A 14,203-nucleotide genomic window follows, 5' to 3' on the forward strand; every position below is an offset into this window, starting at 1 on the left:
ATAGTAGAACTATTTTCGAAAGATATGATCATGAACTTTGGACTGGATAAATGAAGAACATTAAACATTAAGGAAGGTGCAATAGAGCTGGTAGAATAGAAAATGGAGCAGCAGGATACAACTGATGGATGAATATGAAACATAAGCATCTGGGATATCAACAAGCAAAGAAAACAGATCATGGTACAATAAAGTAAAATCTTCTGACAGAATTTACTTCAAGGCTTAAGAAAATCTACCAAACAGAGCTCAAAAGTAAAACTATAACAAAGGCAATAAATACTTGGGTGATTCCTAAATTAATGTATTATTTTGGCATGATATCTTGGTGTGAAACCAATCTGGAAAATTTACAAAGAAAATAAGAGCTGAAATGACAAATTTCAGAAAACTTTATGTACATTTGAATGTGCTTAGTTTCACACTACCTAGGACAGAAGGGGGAAGATCAATAACAGACATTAAAAATCTACACAACACTCATGTAAACCTTCTAACGATATACTTTCATCAACGAATCAGCACTCCATGTAGGCATATGCAATTCTGATAAGAAGTACACACCACTAAACTTAAATGAGAGCACAACCCAGAGAAGTTAAGACATTATCACTATTGAAGAAAAAGTTAACCAATGGAAGAGCATGACCCTCCGTGGAAGACAGCCCCACAATCTGAGCAGACTAGATGTCGACAAGGAAGCTTTGAATGCCTGGCTTAGAGTTGGAGATCTCTTCCCAGTAGCACAAGGGTTCCTTGTGGCAATACAGGACCACATAGTTAACATAAAAACTGATCAAAACTACATAATAAAAGACCAACAAATTCAAGATGATAAATGCAGAAAATACTAAGAAAAAAACAGAAACAAGCCAATAAATTACATGATCCTGTAGCAGTTTAGCACAATCTGACTACTTACACAATCAAATGGCAAACATCATTCATTAAAATCTTGCTCTAAAGTACAAACTCATAAATGAAATCACACTTTACTGTATATACAAGCCTAACAGTTTTAGAGTCAGAATACCACAAATTATGTTATGACTGATCAGTTATTACAGATAGGACAATCCATAATAACTATCTGGATGTAATAATACAGGATAAACAAGCTCGAACAACTTAATTAATAGATATAACCATTCCAAATACACATAACCAACGGAAATCTGTAAGTGAAAAACACCAGAAATAATGCTGAATTAAAAGAGGAAATTGAAAGACTTTGGAACACGAACAGGGCATACACTGTCCCAATAGTAATATCAACAACTGGCGTAATAGCATTAAACAACTAGGGCTACATAGTAATATTTATGTAAATCATCAGAAACCAACAATACTAAACACCACTAGAATAGTCTGAAAGTTCCTAACCATTGAGAAGTGACTGTGCTTTGTGATGCCCATACCAGCCTGAGTTGAGAAAAAATAATAAATAATAATAAATATAAGCAATAAATATCAAGAACGTGAGATGAAAAGTCGTTGAAAGCGACTCAGTTGGTTGTGGGAGCATTTCAATGATGGTTCAAGTGAAGGTGAGTGCAGTTATCCGCTTTTGGTTCAAGAGCCTGATGGTTGAGGGGTAGTAACTGTTCCTGAACCTGGCGATGGCTCCTGTACCCTCTCCCTGATGGCAGCAGCCAGAAGAGAGCACGTCCTGGGTGTGTGCCTTCCGATTTGTGGAAATGTGGAAAGGAATTTGGAATAAAATGAGCACCTCCCTCAAAACCGTGAAAGCAGTTTACTTGGTCCTGGGAATTGACCATATTTTAAGCATTAATTTCTCCAGTGCTTTTCCTAACGCTGATTTCTTTGCGCTCGTCATTCACTCCAAATGCTGGTTATTTTGTTATGATTTTCAGTAAGAAAGATCCAGTTTGTAAGAAGACTGACTAGGAATATTTTTTAAAGACATGTTTTTTTTTGGAATTGAATGAAGGGATTTTGAAGCCCTTTATAAAGCTTCATCTTCATTGGCGCGTAATCGACTTTAAGAAGACACTTCCCACACTCGCCTGTGTGTGGTGCCTTTGCTCTCTGTTTGGATTCTGGTATCTCCAGTCCACTCCCAGTCAGATGATCGGAGGTTAAGGACCGTGGTGCAGACGGCAGTCAGCGCGAGTCCATCAGAGCCGGACAACAGCAGCGTTGCCAACTGATCATAATAGTTGCGGCACCTTCAGGATTTATTTGTATCTGGTTAGCGGGAGTCGATTTCCCTTCGCTTCAGGGAGTTTCTGTTTTCCTTGCTTCCGGTGAAGTGGGGGAATGGATGGGCTGCTTAGGGAAGATATGAAGTTGTTAAAACTCTGCGTGCCTTTTATTTGGTTTGGTTTGGTGCATACGTACAACATTGATCTGGAACACCCAGTCGTTTTTCAGGGAACTAGCGGGACTTTCTTCGGGTACTCGGTGCTGGAGCATTTCCACGACAACACCCGGTGGTAAGTAGAACACGAGGAATCGGCAGGTTAGAAAGCGACCCCACATTTTCTGGCTCGGGAACCTCCAATTTAACAGCTCCGTTCCCCTCACCCCGTGGCACTTCCAGCCTGGGAAAGTTAACTTCTTTGTTAAGAGATTTTTGCTTGATAATTCCAGACTGAAGGTGAAACGCATGCCAACGCGGAATGGGTGTCAGCTCTGGGATAATCGCTTAATTTAACTATTTCATTGATTTGAGCCGGAAACAAAGTGAACAACTTAATTACTTGTATTTCACCGCATTCCTCCTGATAGATAAGTTAACTGTTGAATCTGTTCTGTCTTTTCTCGCCATATTTGGATGTGCAGATACATGAGACGGGTTTCCTCTGTTTAACATGATGTAATTTTTGCAGGGTGCTGGTTGGGGCCCCCCAGGCTAACTCTACTTATAGTTCATCTGTGCTGTCCCCGGGCGCCTTGTACAAATGTCGAATCCACAGTAACCCCGCCAACAGATGTACAGAGTTGGACCTGGGTCGAGGTGAGTTGCGTCGTTCTTAACCCTGGGAGGGTGCATAGGCACATAGTGTGAAGTAGTTTTGCTTCCTGTGACGATTTGTCCTGGACCATTCTTGTAATGCTGTATGTTTTCCTCACATATCCAGGCAGATGGCGTGTTTCGGAAGGCACGTGTCATTAGTCCGGGCACTGAACGCAGAAGGAGTGAGGCTATATGCACCAACCTTGGTCAAACATCAATCAGAGAATGACTGCCCAACTAGTTGTTCAACCTCCTCTAGAAACTGCCTAGAATTAAACTCCATGTACCTAGCTAAGAGTCTCTTAAAAGACTCTATTGTATCTGCCTCTACCACTGTCATTGGCTGTGCATTCCATGCACCCACCACTCTGTGTGAAAAACTTACCTCTGACTTCCCCCTGGTACCTTCTTCCAAGCACCTTAAATCTATGCCCCCTTGTGCTAGCCATTTCAGTCCTGGAGAAAAAACCTCTAGCTATCCACATAATCAATGCCTCTCATCATCTTGTACACCTCTATCAGGTCGCCTCTCATCCTCCAAGGAGAAAAGGCTGAGTTCACTCAACCTATTCTCAGAAGGCATTTAACCTAATCTCAACTCAGACAACATCCTTGTAAATCTCTCTATAGTATCCAGTATTAGGAAAAGGAGCATGGTATTGAAGTACAATGATATGATAGTGTAAACTTATGACATTCTCAGGAATAGGAACCCTCCCTCACAAAAGATAGATAGGGTAGATGTCAGAACATGTTCCCCACAATGGTAATGTCAAACACCAGAAGACATGCTTTTAAGGTTGGGAGGGAAGTTTAAAGCTGGCATGTGGGGTGAGTTTCTAAGCAGAGAGTGGTAGGTTACTAGGGTGGTGGTGGAAGCAGATAGTTTAAGAGACTTTTAAATAGGCATGTAAATATGAAAGGAAGGGAAAGGTAGGGATGATAAGGTAGGCAGGAAGGCAAGATTCAGTACAAATTGGCATCAAGATCAGCACAACATCGTGGGGGCAAATGGCCTGTCCAGTACAGTTCTGTTCTATGTTCTCTCTTGACACTGGTTCACCAAATCTTAATATCTATATATTTTAAATTACTTATCAAAATTGTGCAACAATATCAGAAATAGATTATTATAAGTATTTCACCAGAGGAATTTTTACAAAAGGCAAGTGAATGAAAATCAGTAAATGGTTGAAAAGTCTACATTTTGCCTTTTGAATAAAACTTATTTGTGTCAAATTCTAACTTTTCAGGCAAAAGTCAGACTTGACCAGCTTTCATGTTTGAGACTGTGATATACAAGAATTTGCATTCACAAGGCATTTTTCTAAAAGTGCCTTTCAGGGTATTTCTGAGTAGATTGATAACCTTGAACACCCAGGAATGTATCTTAAAAAAAAAAGTAACATTGTGAGTTGAAAATGAATCTCAAGGTTGTATATGGTGTACATACTTTGAGAATGAATTTTTCTTGAATTTTGAATGAAAATGGGGAACAAACTTTGGTTGTGCCTAAGGAATAGGGAAGACTGAATTTGTGGATAATATATTGATGAGTGCAAAAACTCTAGGGCATTGAGTTCCTAAACTGTCAGTACAACTTTTAGCCAATATGTAGCAAGCCCAACAGGCTATAGGAGCAGCAATATTCCCTCTATTTTTTTTTTACAGCTGCGCGGAACAACCGTTGCTCTGAGCAGGAAATTTTTACATGGCCTAAAAGCTGCACAACACACAAAAGAAAACTCCAGCTGCGCGGCAACGAAGGTTATGTGCATGGGAGCATTTTAGTTACTGCGTGGCTGTGCACCCACACAGCTTAGAAGGAACAGTGAGGAGCAGTATTAGGTGGAGGACTGCAAGATACTGTACGTGTTAAATCTTCAAAAGTGGGCAAGGATGACAACAGACAATGGGTGCAGAAGTAGACCATTCGGCCCTTCGAGCCTGCACCGCCATACTGAGATCATGGCTGATCATCTACTATCAATACCCGGTTCCTGCCTTGTCCCCATATCCCTTGATTCCCCTATCCATAAGATACCTATCTAGCTCCTTCTTGAAAGCATCCAGAGAATTGGCCTCCACTGCCTTCTGAGGCAGTGCATTCCACACCTCCACAACTCTCTGGGAGAAGAAGTTTTTCCTTAACTCCGTCCTAAATGACCTACCCCTTATTCTTAAACCATGCCCTCTGGTACTGGACTCTCCCAGCATCTGGAACATATTTCCTGCCTCTATCTTGTCCAATCCCTTAATAATCTTATATGTTGCAATCAGATCCCCTCTCAATCTCCTTAATTCCAGCGTGTACAAGCCCAGTCTCTCTAACCTCTCTGCGTAAGACAGTCCGGACATCCCAGGAATTAACCTTGTGAATCAACGCTGCACTTCCTCTATAGCCAGGATGTCCTTCCTTAACCCTGGAGACCAAAACTGTACACAGTACTCCAGGTGTGGTCTCACCAGGGCCCTGTACAAATGCAAAAGGATTTCCTTGCTCTTGTACTCAATTCCCTTTGTAATAAAGGCCAACATTTCATTAGCCTTCTTCACTGCCTGCTACACTTGCTCATTCACATTCAGTGACTGATGAACAAGGACTCCTAGATCTCTTTGTATTTCTCCCTTATCTAACTCTACACCATTCAGATAAGTCTGCCTTCCTGTTCTTGCTCCCGAAGTGGATAACCTCACACTTATTCACATTAAACGTCATCTGCCAAGTATCTGCCCACTCACCCAGCCTATCCAAGTCTCCCTGAATTCTCCTAACATCCTCATCACATGTCACACTGCCACCCAGCTTAGTATCATCAGCAAATTTGCTGATGTTATTCTCAATGCCTTCATCTAAATCGTTGATGTAAATCGAAAACAGCTGTGGTCCCAATACTGAGCCCTGTGGCACCCCACTAGTCACCACCTGCCATTCCGAGAAACACCCATTCACTGTTACCCATTGCTTTCTATCTGCCAACCAGTTTTCTATCCATGTCAATATCTTCCCCCCCCCCCCCCCCAATGCCATGAGCTCTGATTTTACCCACCAATCTCCTATGTAGGACCTTATCAAATGCCTTCTGAAAATCGAGGTACACTGCATCCACTGGATCTCCCTAGTCTAGCTTCCTGGTTACATCCTCGAGAAGCTCCCAATAGATTAGTCAAGCATGATTTACCCTTGGTAAATCCATGCTGGCTCGGCCCAATCCTATCACTGCTATCTAGATATGTCACTATTTCATCTTTAATAATGGACTCTAGCATCTTCCCCACTACTGATGTTAGGCTGACAGGATGATAGTTCTCTGTTTTCTCCCTCCCTCCTTTCTTAAAAAGTGGGATAACATTAGCCATTCTTCAATCCTCAGGAACTGATCCTGAATCTAAGGAACATTGGAAAATGATTACCAATACATCCGCAATTTCCAGAGCCACCTCCTTTAGTACCCTAGGGTGCAGACCATCTGGACCTGGGGATTTGTCAGCCTTCAGTCCCATCACCGTTTCCTTCCTAATGTCAATCTGTTTCAGTTCCTCTGTTACCCTATGTCCTTGGCCCATCAATACATCTGGGAGATTGCTTGTGTCTTCCCTAGTGAAGACAGATCTAAAGTACTTATTAAATTCTTCTGCCATTTCTCTGTTTACCATAACAATTTCACCCAATTCATTCTTCAAGGGCCCAACATTGTTCTTAACTATCTTCTTTCTCTTCACATACCTAAAAAAGCTTTTGCTATCCTCCTTTATATTCCTGGCTAGCTTGCGTTCGTACCTCATTTTTTCTCCCCGTATTGCCTTTTTAGTTAAGTTCTGTTGTTCCTTAAAAATTTCCCAATCATCTGTCTTCCCACTCACCTTAGCTCTGTCATACTTTTTTTTAATGCTATGCAATCTCTGACTTCCTTTGTCAACCACTGTGGCCCCTTTCCCCCCCTTTGAATCCTTCCTTCTCCGGGGAATGAACTGATTTTGCACCTTGTGCATTATCCCCAAGAATACCTGCCATTGCTGTTCCACTGTCTTTTCTGCTAGGCTATCCATCCAGTCAACTTTGGCCAGCTCCTCCCTCATGGCTCCATAGTCTCCTTTGTTCAACTGCAATGCTGACACCTCCGATCTGCCCTTATCCCTCTCAAATTGCAGATAAAAACTTATCATATTATGGTCACTACCTCCTAATGGCTCCTTTACTTCAAGATCGCTTATCAAATCCTGTTCATTACACAACACTAAATCCAGAATAGCCTTGTCCCTGGTCGGCTCTCGAACAAGCTGTTCCAGGAATGCATCCCTTAGGCACTCTACAAACTCCCTATCCTGGGGTCCAGCACCAACCTGATTCTCCCAGTTCACCTGCATGTTGAAATCCCCCATAACTACTGTGACATTACCTTTGCCACATGCCAATATTAACTCCCTATTCAACTTGCACCCAATATCCATGCTACTGTTTGGGGGCCTGTAGACAACACCCATTAGGGTATTTTTGCCCTTACTGTTCCTCAGTTCTATCCACACAGACTCTACTTCTGATCCTATGTCCCCCCTTGCAAAGGACTAAATCTCATTCCTCACCAACAGGGCCACCCCACCCCCTCTGCCCACATTTCTGTTCCTACGGTAGCATGTATACCCTTGTACATTCATTTGTACATTCATTTCCCAGGTCTGATCCCCCTGCAGCCATGTCTCTGTTATCCCAACAACATCATAGTTACCCATTCGCACCTGAGCTTCAAGCTCATCCGCCTTATTTCTGACACTTCATGCATTCAGATATAGAATTTTTAGCCCATTTCTCCTCTCTCTGTTTAAATCGCTGCCTATTGTGCTTAACCCAGCTCCCCGAGCTCCCTTCGGGCTATACGCCCCTAGAATTTTGTTGTCCTTCCTAAATTACTTATACTTTCTGCACATTTAACTCCATGTTCCGTCAGACCATCCCTCTGTACATGTGTCCTCCTTATCACTTGTTTTGCCTCACCTTTCTCTACTACACACTTAATATTCCGGAACCGTGTAGTCCCCACCTGTCCTTTATTCTTCATCTCGCTATCCTCTCTCACATTCTGGATCCCTGCCCCCTGAAAATTTAGTTTAAACCCCCCCCACCCCGAGCAGCACTAGCAAACTTTCCTGCAAGAATGTTAGTACTGCTCCAGTTCAGGTGTAAACCGTCCTGTCGGAACAGATCCCACCTTCCCTGGAACAAAGCCCAATTATCTAAAAACCTGAAGCCCTCCCTTCTGCACCATCCTCTCAGCCACGTATTAATCTGTATAATCCTTCTGTTCCTTGCCTCATTTGCACGTGGCACAGGTAGCAATCCTGAGATTGTTACCCTGGAGGTCCTGCCCTTCAGCTTCACACCTAACTCCCTGAACTCACTACGCAAGACCCCCTCACTCATCCTACCCACGTCGTTGGTCCCTACATGGACCACAACATCTGGGTTCTTGCCCTCCCTCTTGAGAATAACCTGCACCCGATCTGAGATGTCCCGGACCCCGGCACCAGGGAGGCAACATACCATCCGAGACTCCCGATCTTCCCCACAAAATCTCCTATCTGCCTCCCTGACTATAGAATCCCCTATCACTACTGCTCTCTTCTCTTCCCTCCTCCCCTTCCTAGAACAGGGAATGAAAGCATCATTATAAGACAAATGCAATGCTCCTCAGACAGGATGAAGAGGTCAATACTCCCCAATGCCATTAGGCTTTACAATTCTACCGCCAGGACTTAAGAACTTTTTAAAAGCTATTATTAATGCTTTTTGAGACGGTGATTTAGATGCATATCATATTTTTTACTGAGTTAAGTATTGTATGTAATTAGTTTTGCTACAACAAGTGTATGGGACATTGGAAAAAAGTTGAATTTCCCCATGGGGATGAATAAAGTATCTATCTATCTATCTATCTAAATTGGTTTCACTTTAGTGAAGAGCAAATTATTGTGATCAATTTTATTAGAAGCCTGAGGAAAGGAATTCTGAGGTAAAGACAGGAATAGTGAGTGTAAAAGTGGAATTTGATTAACAGTTGAATTTTTTGAGGTGGCAACGTGGAGGATCAATGAGGGAACTGTAATCTGATGTATTTTGCATAGGTTTTAGCAAATCTTATTGAAAGGTCTCTCATGGTACCTGGTCAGAAAAGTAAAAGGCAAGGGGGAGTTGTATCCGAAACTGGTCTGTGGCAGGAAGTGAGGGTTTAAGGATTTACTGCAATGATACTCATGGTTAAGTGACTGTGAAGCCACATAACCACCAAACAAGCCTCATGACTACTCACATACGAGAGGAATGCTTCCACCTTATTGACCAGAGAGATGGTTCATGTTTACATGCCCTGAAGTCTGGACAGTGAAGCTAACATGCCATTTAATTCCCAGCCAACAACGGTTTGCAATAAGACAAAGGTTAACTACTTCCTCATATTCCACAACGTTGTTATTTAGCACAAGAGGTCCTGCAGATGCTGGAAATCTTGCGGAACACACGTGAAATGCTGGAGGAACCCTGAACGTCAGGTAGCATCTATGGAGAGAGAACAAACAGTTGATGTTTTGTGCCGAGACTTTTTTTTTAAAGACTCTTTATCAGTCCCTTCAGAACTTTGTGAGTGTTACTTAACAGCCTCACATCATCCAAGTGTTGGGGATCACTATAGACCAGACCAGATATTAGTTTCTAGATTGTAAAACACATTTAGAAAAGTATAGCAGAGTGAGGGTATCACCTCCTGACTTCAACTTTTCTGTCATTAAGTTTAGTCTTGTGAAAGAAGTACATATTTCTGGATTAGTGCAACACTGAAGAATTTTTACACATCTAGAGTAAGCATTCTGATTCTTGCTCTTCCTCATAGGTGACCAATACATTCAGGCTGAGCATCACTGATTTTCTGTGATTGCAGCATACACTGCCCACAACATAGAGAACTGACTGGGTTCCTTTGGCAATACTTCCTGTAATATGTTCTAATGGAATAAAGGCAGCAACTGCAGGGGTTTAGCACCTCCTATAAGGAAACCTTCTAAATTATACAGTCCTGCTTTGGAAAGATATTCGCTGTTGTACAAGTGTTGCACAAAATCCTGGAAATTCCGGTTTATTGGACAATTTTCAGTATAAGGACAGCGGTGGTTTAGTGGACAGTCAGAGAGTAATACAACATGGGATCACTCAACATGGGCCTCCTTATTGAAATAATAGGGCTTTGGGGCTCATGTGGGGTCTTGGTATGGAGTAGACGTGTGTCCTGGGAACTTCACCTTTTACCTCACCCAAATAGCAGTTAATTCTATTTTTTAAGTGACTGAAGTGAGCTGTAATGGGCTGAACGAAAAGATGAAGCCAGGTAAAGGGAAGAAACAAGGAAAGGGCGGAGGAGGAGAAGATTCTGGCGAGGGCTCCATGAAACTGGCGGGCCCAGAAGAAGCTAAAGCCAATGCTGTTTGGGCCCTGGTCCCAGCTACCATCGAAGAAGTCCTTGAGGTGGTAAACAAACTGTACAGTTTGGTAGACGGGAGACATGCAGAGCACAATAAGTCAATCATGAACTTAACAGTGGCTCTAACTGAGGTCAGTAAGCGTGTTTCTTTAATGAAGGATGCCGCTGAACTGTATGAGAGATGAATCGAAGAGTTGGAGAGGCAGCTTGAAAGTCTAATATCCCAAACACACAGCTACAGGCTAAGGTGGATGACCTTGAAGCCTGGTCTCGCCGTCAAAACATTCACATTATCGGAATTCAGGAGAAAGCCGAAAACAATAAACCAACGGATTTTGTAGCCACGTTGCTTCCGAAGTTGTTGGGGGAAGAACATTTCCATCAGCTGATTAAAGTGGACCATACCCACCGGAGCCTAGCACCTGCTAAAAATGGTAGGCCAAGAGCTATTATTGCGAAGTTAAAGAGCTGGTGCTACGTTTGTCCAGGGAGAGAGCTCCGCTGATATATGACGGGCGTCCGGTGTTCATTTACCCGGATTTAACCTCGACTACCATGAGGAAACATTAGGATTTTCAGCACATCAAGGAGAAATGCAAAGCCAAGAAAATTAGGTGTGGATTCCGATATCTGGCGATGTTCATGGTTACAGTTAACAATAGCACCAGTACATTCAGCACTGCAGCCGTAGCAGAGGAGTTCCTGAGCCGAGAAGTTAAAGATTGGCATTCGGACACCGTATAAATCTAAAAATGGATTAACGCTGGGTTACCGGATTCATCTTCGATCGATAGTGGCTTCATCTGGAGACTGTTTGTTATATTCAGCGCCTGAGGAACTGAAAAATAAGCTCATGCTAAGATGTGGGTGAGCACTGATGGTTACTATTTATTTTTATATTTTATGGTGTATTTGTGAAGAGGTGTCTCCCATGTTTAATGAGTAATGGGTAGTTAACTTGCTACTCTAGGCCATGTGTTGGCCCGTGGATATAGCTTTGACTCTAGGTTAGGGGTATGGAAGTACTACTCCTGGTGTGATTTTTTTTAAATGGCTGACCAGAGGGGCAGATATGTTGTTGTTTGTAATAGTAAGTGTAATATTAAATTCTACACCATTGACACTAGTAAATGTGTATGGGCCCAACTTTGATGATCCAATTGTTTTTCAGAACCTCTTTAAGGCCATGCCTAATCTGTCTGACTCTAACATCATTGTAGGTGGAGACTTTAATTGCATCTTAAACTTCCTCCTAGATAGACAACGTCCCCAAGTTTGTTCATGTAAAAACAGTGTAACACTTAATAATCTCATGCAATCGTATAACATAGTGGATATTTGGAGACTTCTTAATCCCGCGAAGAAGGATTTTTCATATTTCTCTGCAGTACATAAATCCTACTGTAGGATTGATTATTTTCTGCTAGATTTGAAATTGGTCTAGTCAGTAGTCGGTTGCACTTACCATAATATACTTATATCAGATCATGCTTTTGTCTCCCTTATACTCAAACTGAACCACAAAAGAGGTGAATATCGTTGGCGGATAGATAATGCTTTGCTAAAGGATAAGGAATTTTGCTGTTATCTTTCAGATAAGATATATCTATACTTAAGCACCAATGATGTGGGTGATGTTGACAATTCTACTCTTTGGGAGGCCATGAAGGAGGTTATTAGAAGTTGCATAATAGCATATGAGACAGCAGAAAAAGATTTAAGAAAAGGTTAACTGAAATAGATGATCAGTTGGCAAATCTGGAAGCCTCTTATAAAATAAACCAGGAAGCAGAATTACTTAATAAGATTACTGCCTTACAGTATGAGTTTAATTCTATAATGTCCAGGAGTGTTGCAAAACTACTGCCACAAATCAGAGGTATTTTGAGCTTGGTGAGAAGTCCCATAAGTTATTAGCCCATCAGTTAAGTCAGATGCAGGCGTCCAGGGCCATACATTGTATAAAGGTGAAAGATGGCTTTTTATTGACGGACCCGGAAAAAATTAACAAGTGTTTTGCGGAGTTCTATGCTAATGTTTACCAATCACAAGGAGGTCCGGACGTTGAAGCTATGGAAGCATCTCTTGATAATCTGAATCTGCCCACGCTGTCAACAGATTCAGTAAATACATTTGATGCTGATATAAGCCTAGATGAGATTAAGGTCATCTCTTCCCTCCCCAATAATAAGGCAGCGGGTTTGGATGGTTAGCATGGAATTCTTCAAAGTATTTGGTCCAAAATTGTCACCTCTGCTCTTACGAATGTTGAATCACTCCAGGACAGCTTCCAGATTGCCACCTACTTTATGTAAAGCCAATGTTTCTCTGATTCCAAAACTAGGCCGTGATCCTGAGGTGGTTTCATCATATCGCCCTGTTATGCTGCAGCCCATAGAAACCAAAATTCTGGGGAAAGTCCTGGCCAATAGGTTAAAAGAATGCATTTGTTCTATTATTCATCCAGATCAAACTGGCTTTATACCAGGTAGACATATGCATTTTAATTTGCATTGTCTTTTCAATATTTTATATACAAAACATGCAGAAGAGGCTGTAGTCATTTCATTAGATGTGCAATGTGCGTTTGACCAAGTGGAATGGCCATATATGATGTTTGCACTTAAGAAATTTGGATTTGGACCGTCTTTCATCAAATGGATTGAGATAATTTATTCACACCCATCTGCCTCTATTATCACTAATTAGAATATTTCCTCCCCTTTTGCCATTCATCGTGGGACTCGTCAAGGCTGCCCCCTTTCTCCGTTTTTGTTTGCAGTTATCAATGAGCCACTGGCTGTTAGCATCAGACAGGACCCTTTGATATCTCCCATTGATATGCATGGACATAAACATCGCCTTTCATTATATGCTGACGATGTCCTTTTATATATAGGTCTTTATTCTTTGGAGTGTAGAAGGTTGAGGGGGGACCTGAAAGAGGTATTTAAAATTATGAAAGGGATAGATAGAGTTGACGTGGATAGGCTTTTTCCATTGAGAGTAGGGGAGATTCAAACAAGAGGACATGAGTTGAGAGTTAGGGGGCAAAAGTTTAGGGGTAACACGAGGGGGAACTTTACTCAGAGAGTGGTAGCTGTGTGGAAGGAGCTTCCAGTAGAAGTGGTAAAGGCAGGTTTGATTTTGCCATTTTTAAAAAAAAAAATATTGGATAGGTATATGGACAGGAAAGGAATGGAGGGTTATGGGCTGAGTGCAGGTCAGTGGGACTAGGTGAGAGTAAGAGTTCGGTACGGACTAGAAGGGTCGAGATGGCCTGTTTCCGTGTTGTAATTGTTATATGGTTGTATATCTCCAGCCCACAAACATCAATACCCGCCCTCCTGACTCTAATAATTTTGGTAGTTTCTCAGGTTTCTCTATTAATTGGGATAAGAGTGAACTAATGCCAGTCACTACAGTGGTTAATACAGAGTTTTTACAGTCTATTTCCTTTAAAATAACTTATGATAATTTTTCCTGTCTTGGTGTGTCAGTTACAAAAAAACCAGATGACCTTTTGCAAGTGAATTGGCGAAACAAAGTTGAACAGATTAAACACAATATTGACTTTTGGAAAACCTTTCCAATTTCTTTGGTGGGGAGGGTTAATACAATCAAGACGATTGTACTGCCATGATTTCTTCATCTTTTCCAGTCAATTCCATTTTTTTTTCCTCTGTCATATTTTAAACAATTGGTTTCAATTATTATACCCTTTAGTTGGAATTATAAAGCCATTAGAATTACTAAA

At 41.7% G+C, this 14,203-nt stretch overlaps 1 protein-coding gene across 1 annotated transcript in view; it reads left to right on the forward strand.

The window, feature by feature from the left end:
* Positions 1–1,882: 1,882 nt before the first annotated feature.
* The window catches only part of itga9 (integrin, alpha 9), a 425,264-nt gene continuing 412,943 nt past the window's right edge, over positions 1,883–14,203 (forward strand). The window contains exons 1-2 of the mRNA XM_073052451.1: positions 1,883–2,456; positions 2,853–2,980. Coding sequence (XP_072908552.1) covers positions 2,281–2,456; positions 2,853–2,980 — 304 coding nt within the window. The 5' untranslated portion in view covers positions 1,883–2,280. The remainder of the gene's footprint in view (positions 2,457–2,852; positions 2,981–14,203) is intronic.

This window comes from Hemitrygon akajei, chromosome 1, assembly GCF_048418815.1.
Source record: "Hemitrygon akajei chromosome 1, sHemAka1.3, whole genome shotgun sequence".
Taxonomy (NCBI): Eukaryota; Metazoa; Chordata; class Chondrichthyes; order Myliobatiformes; family Dasyatidae; genus Hemitrygon; species Hemitrygon akajei.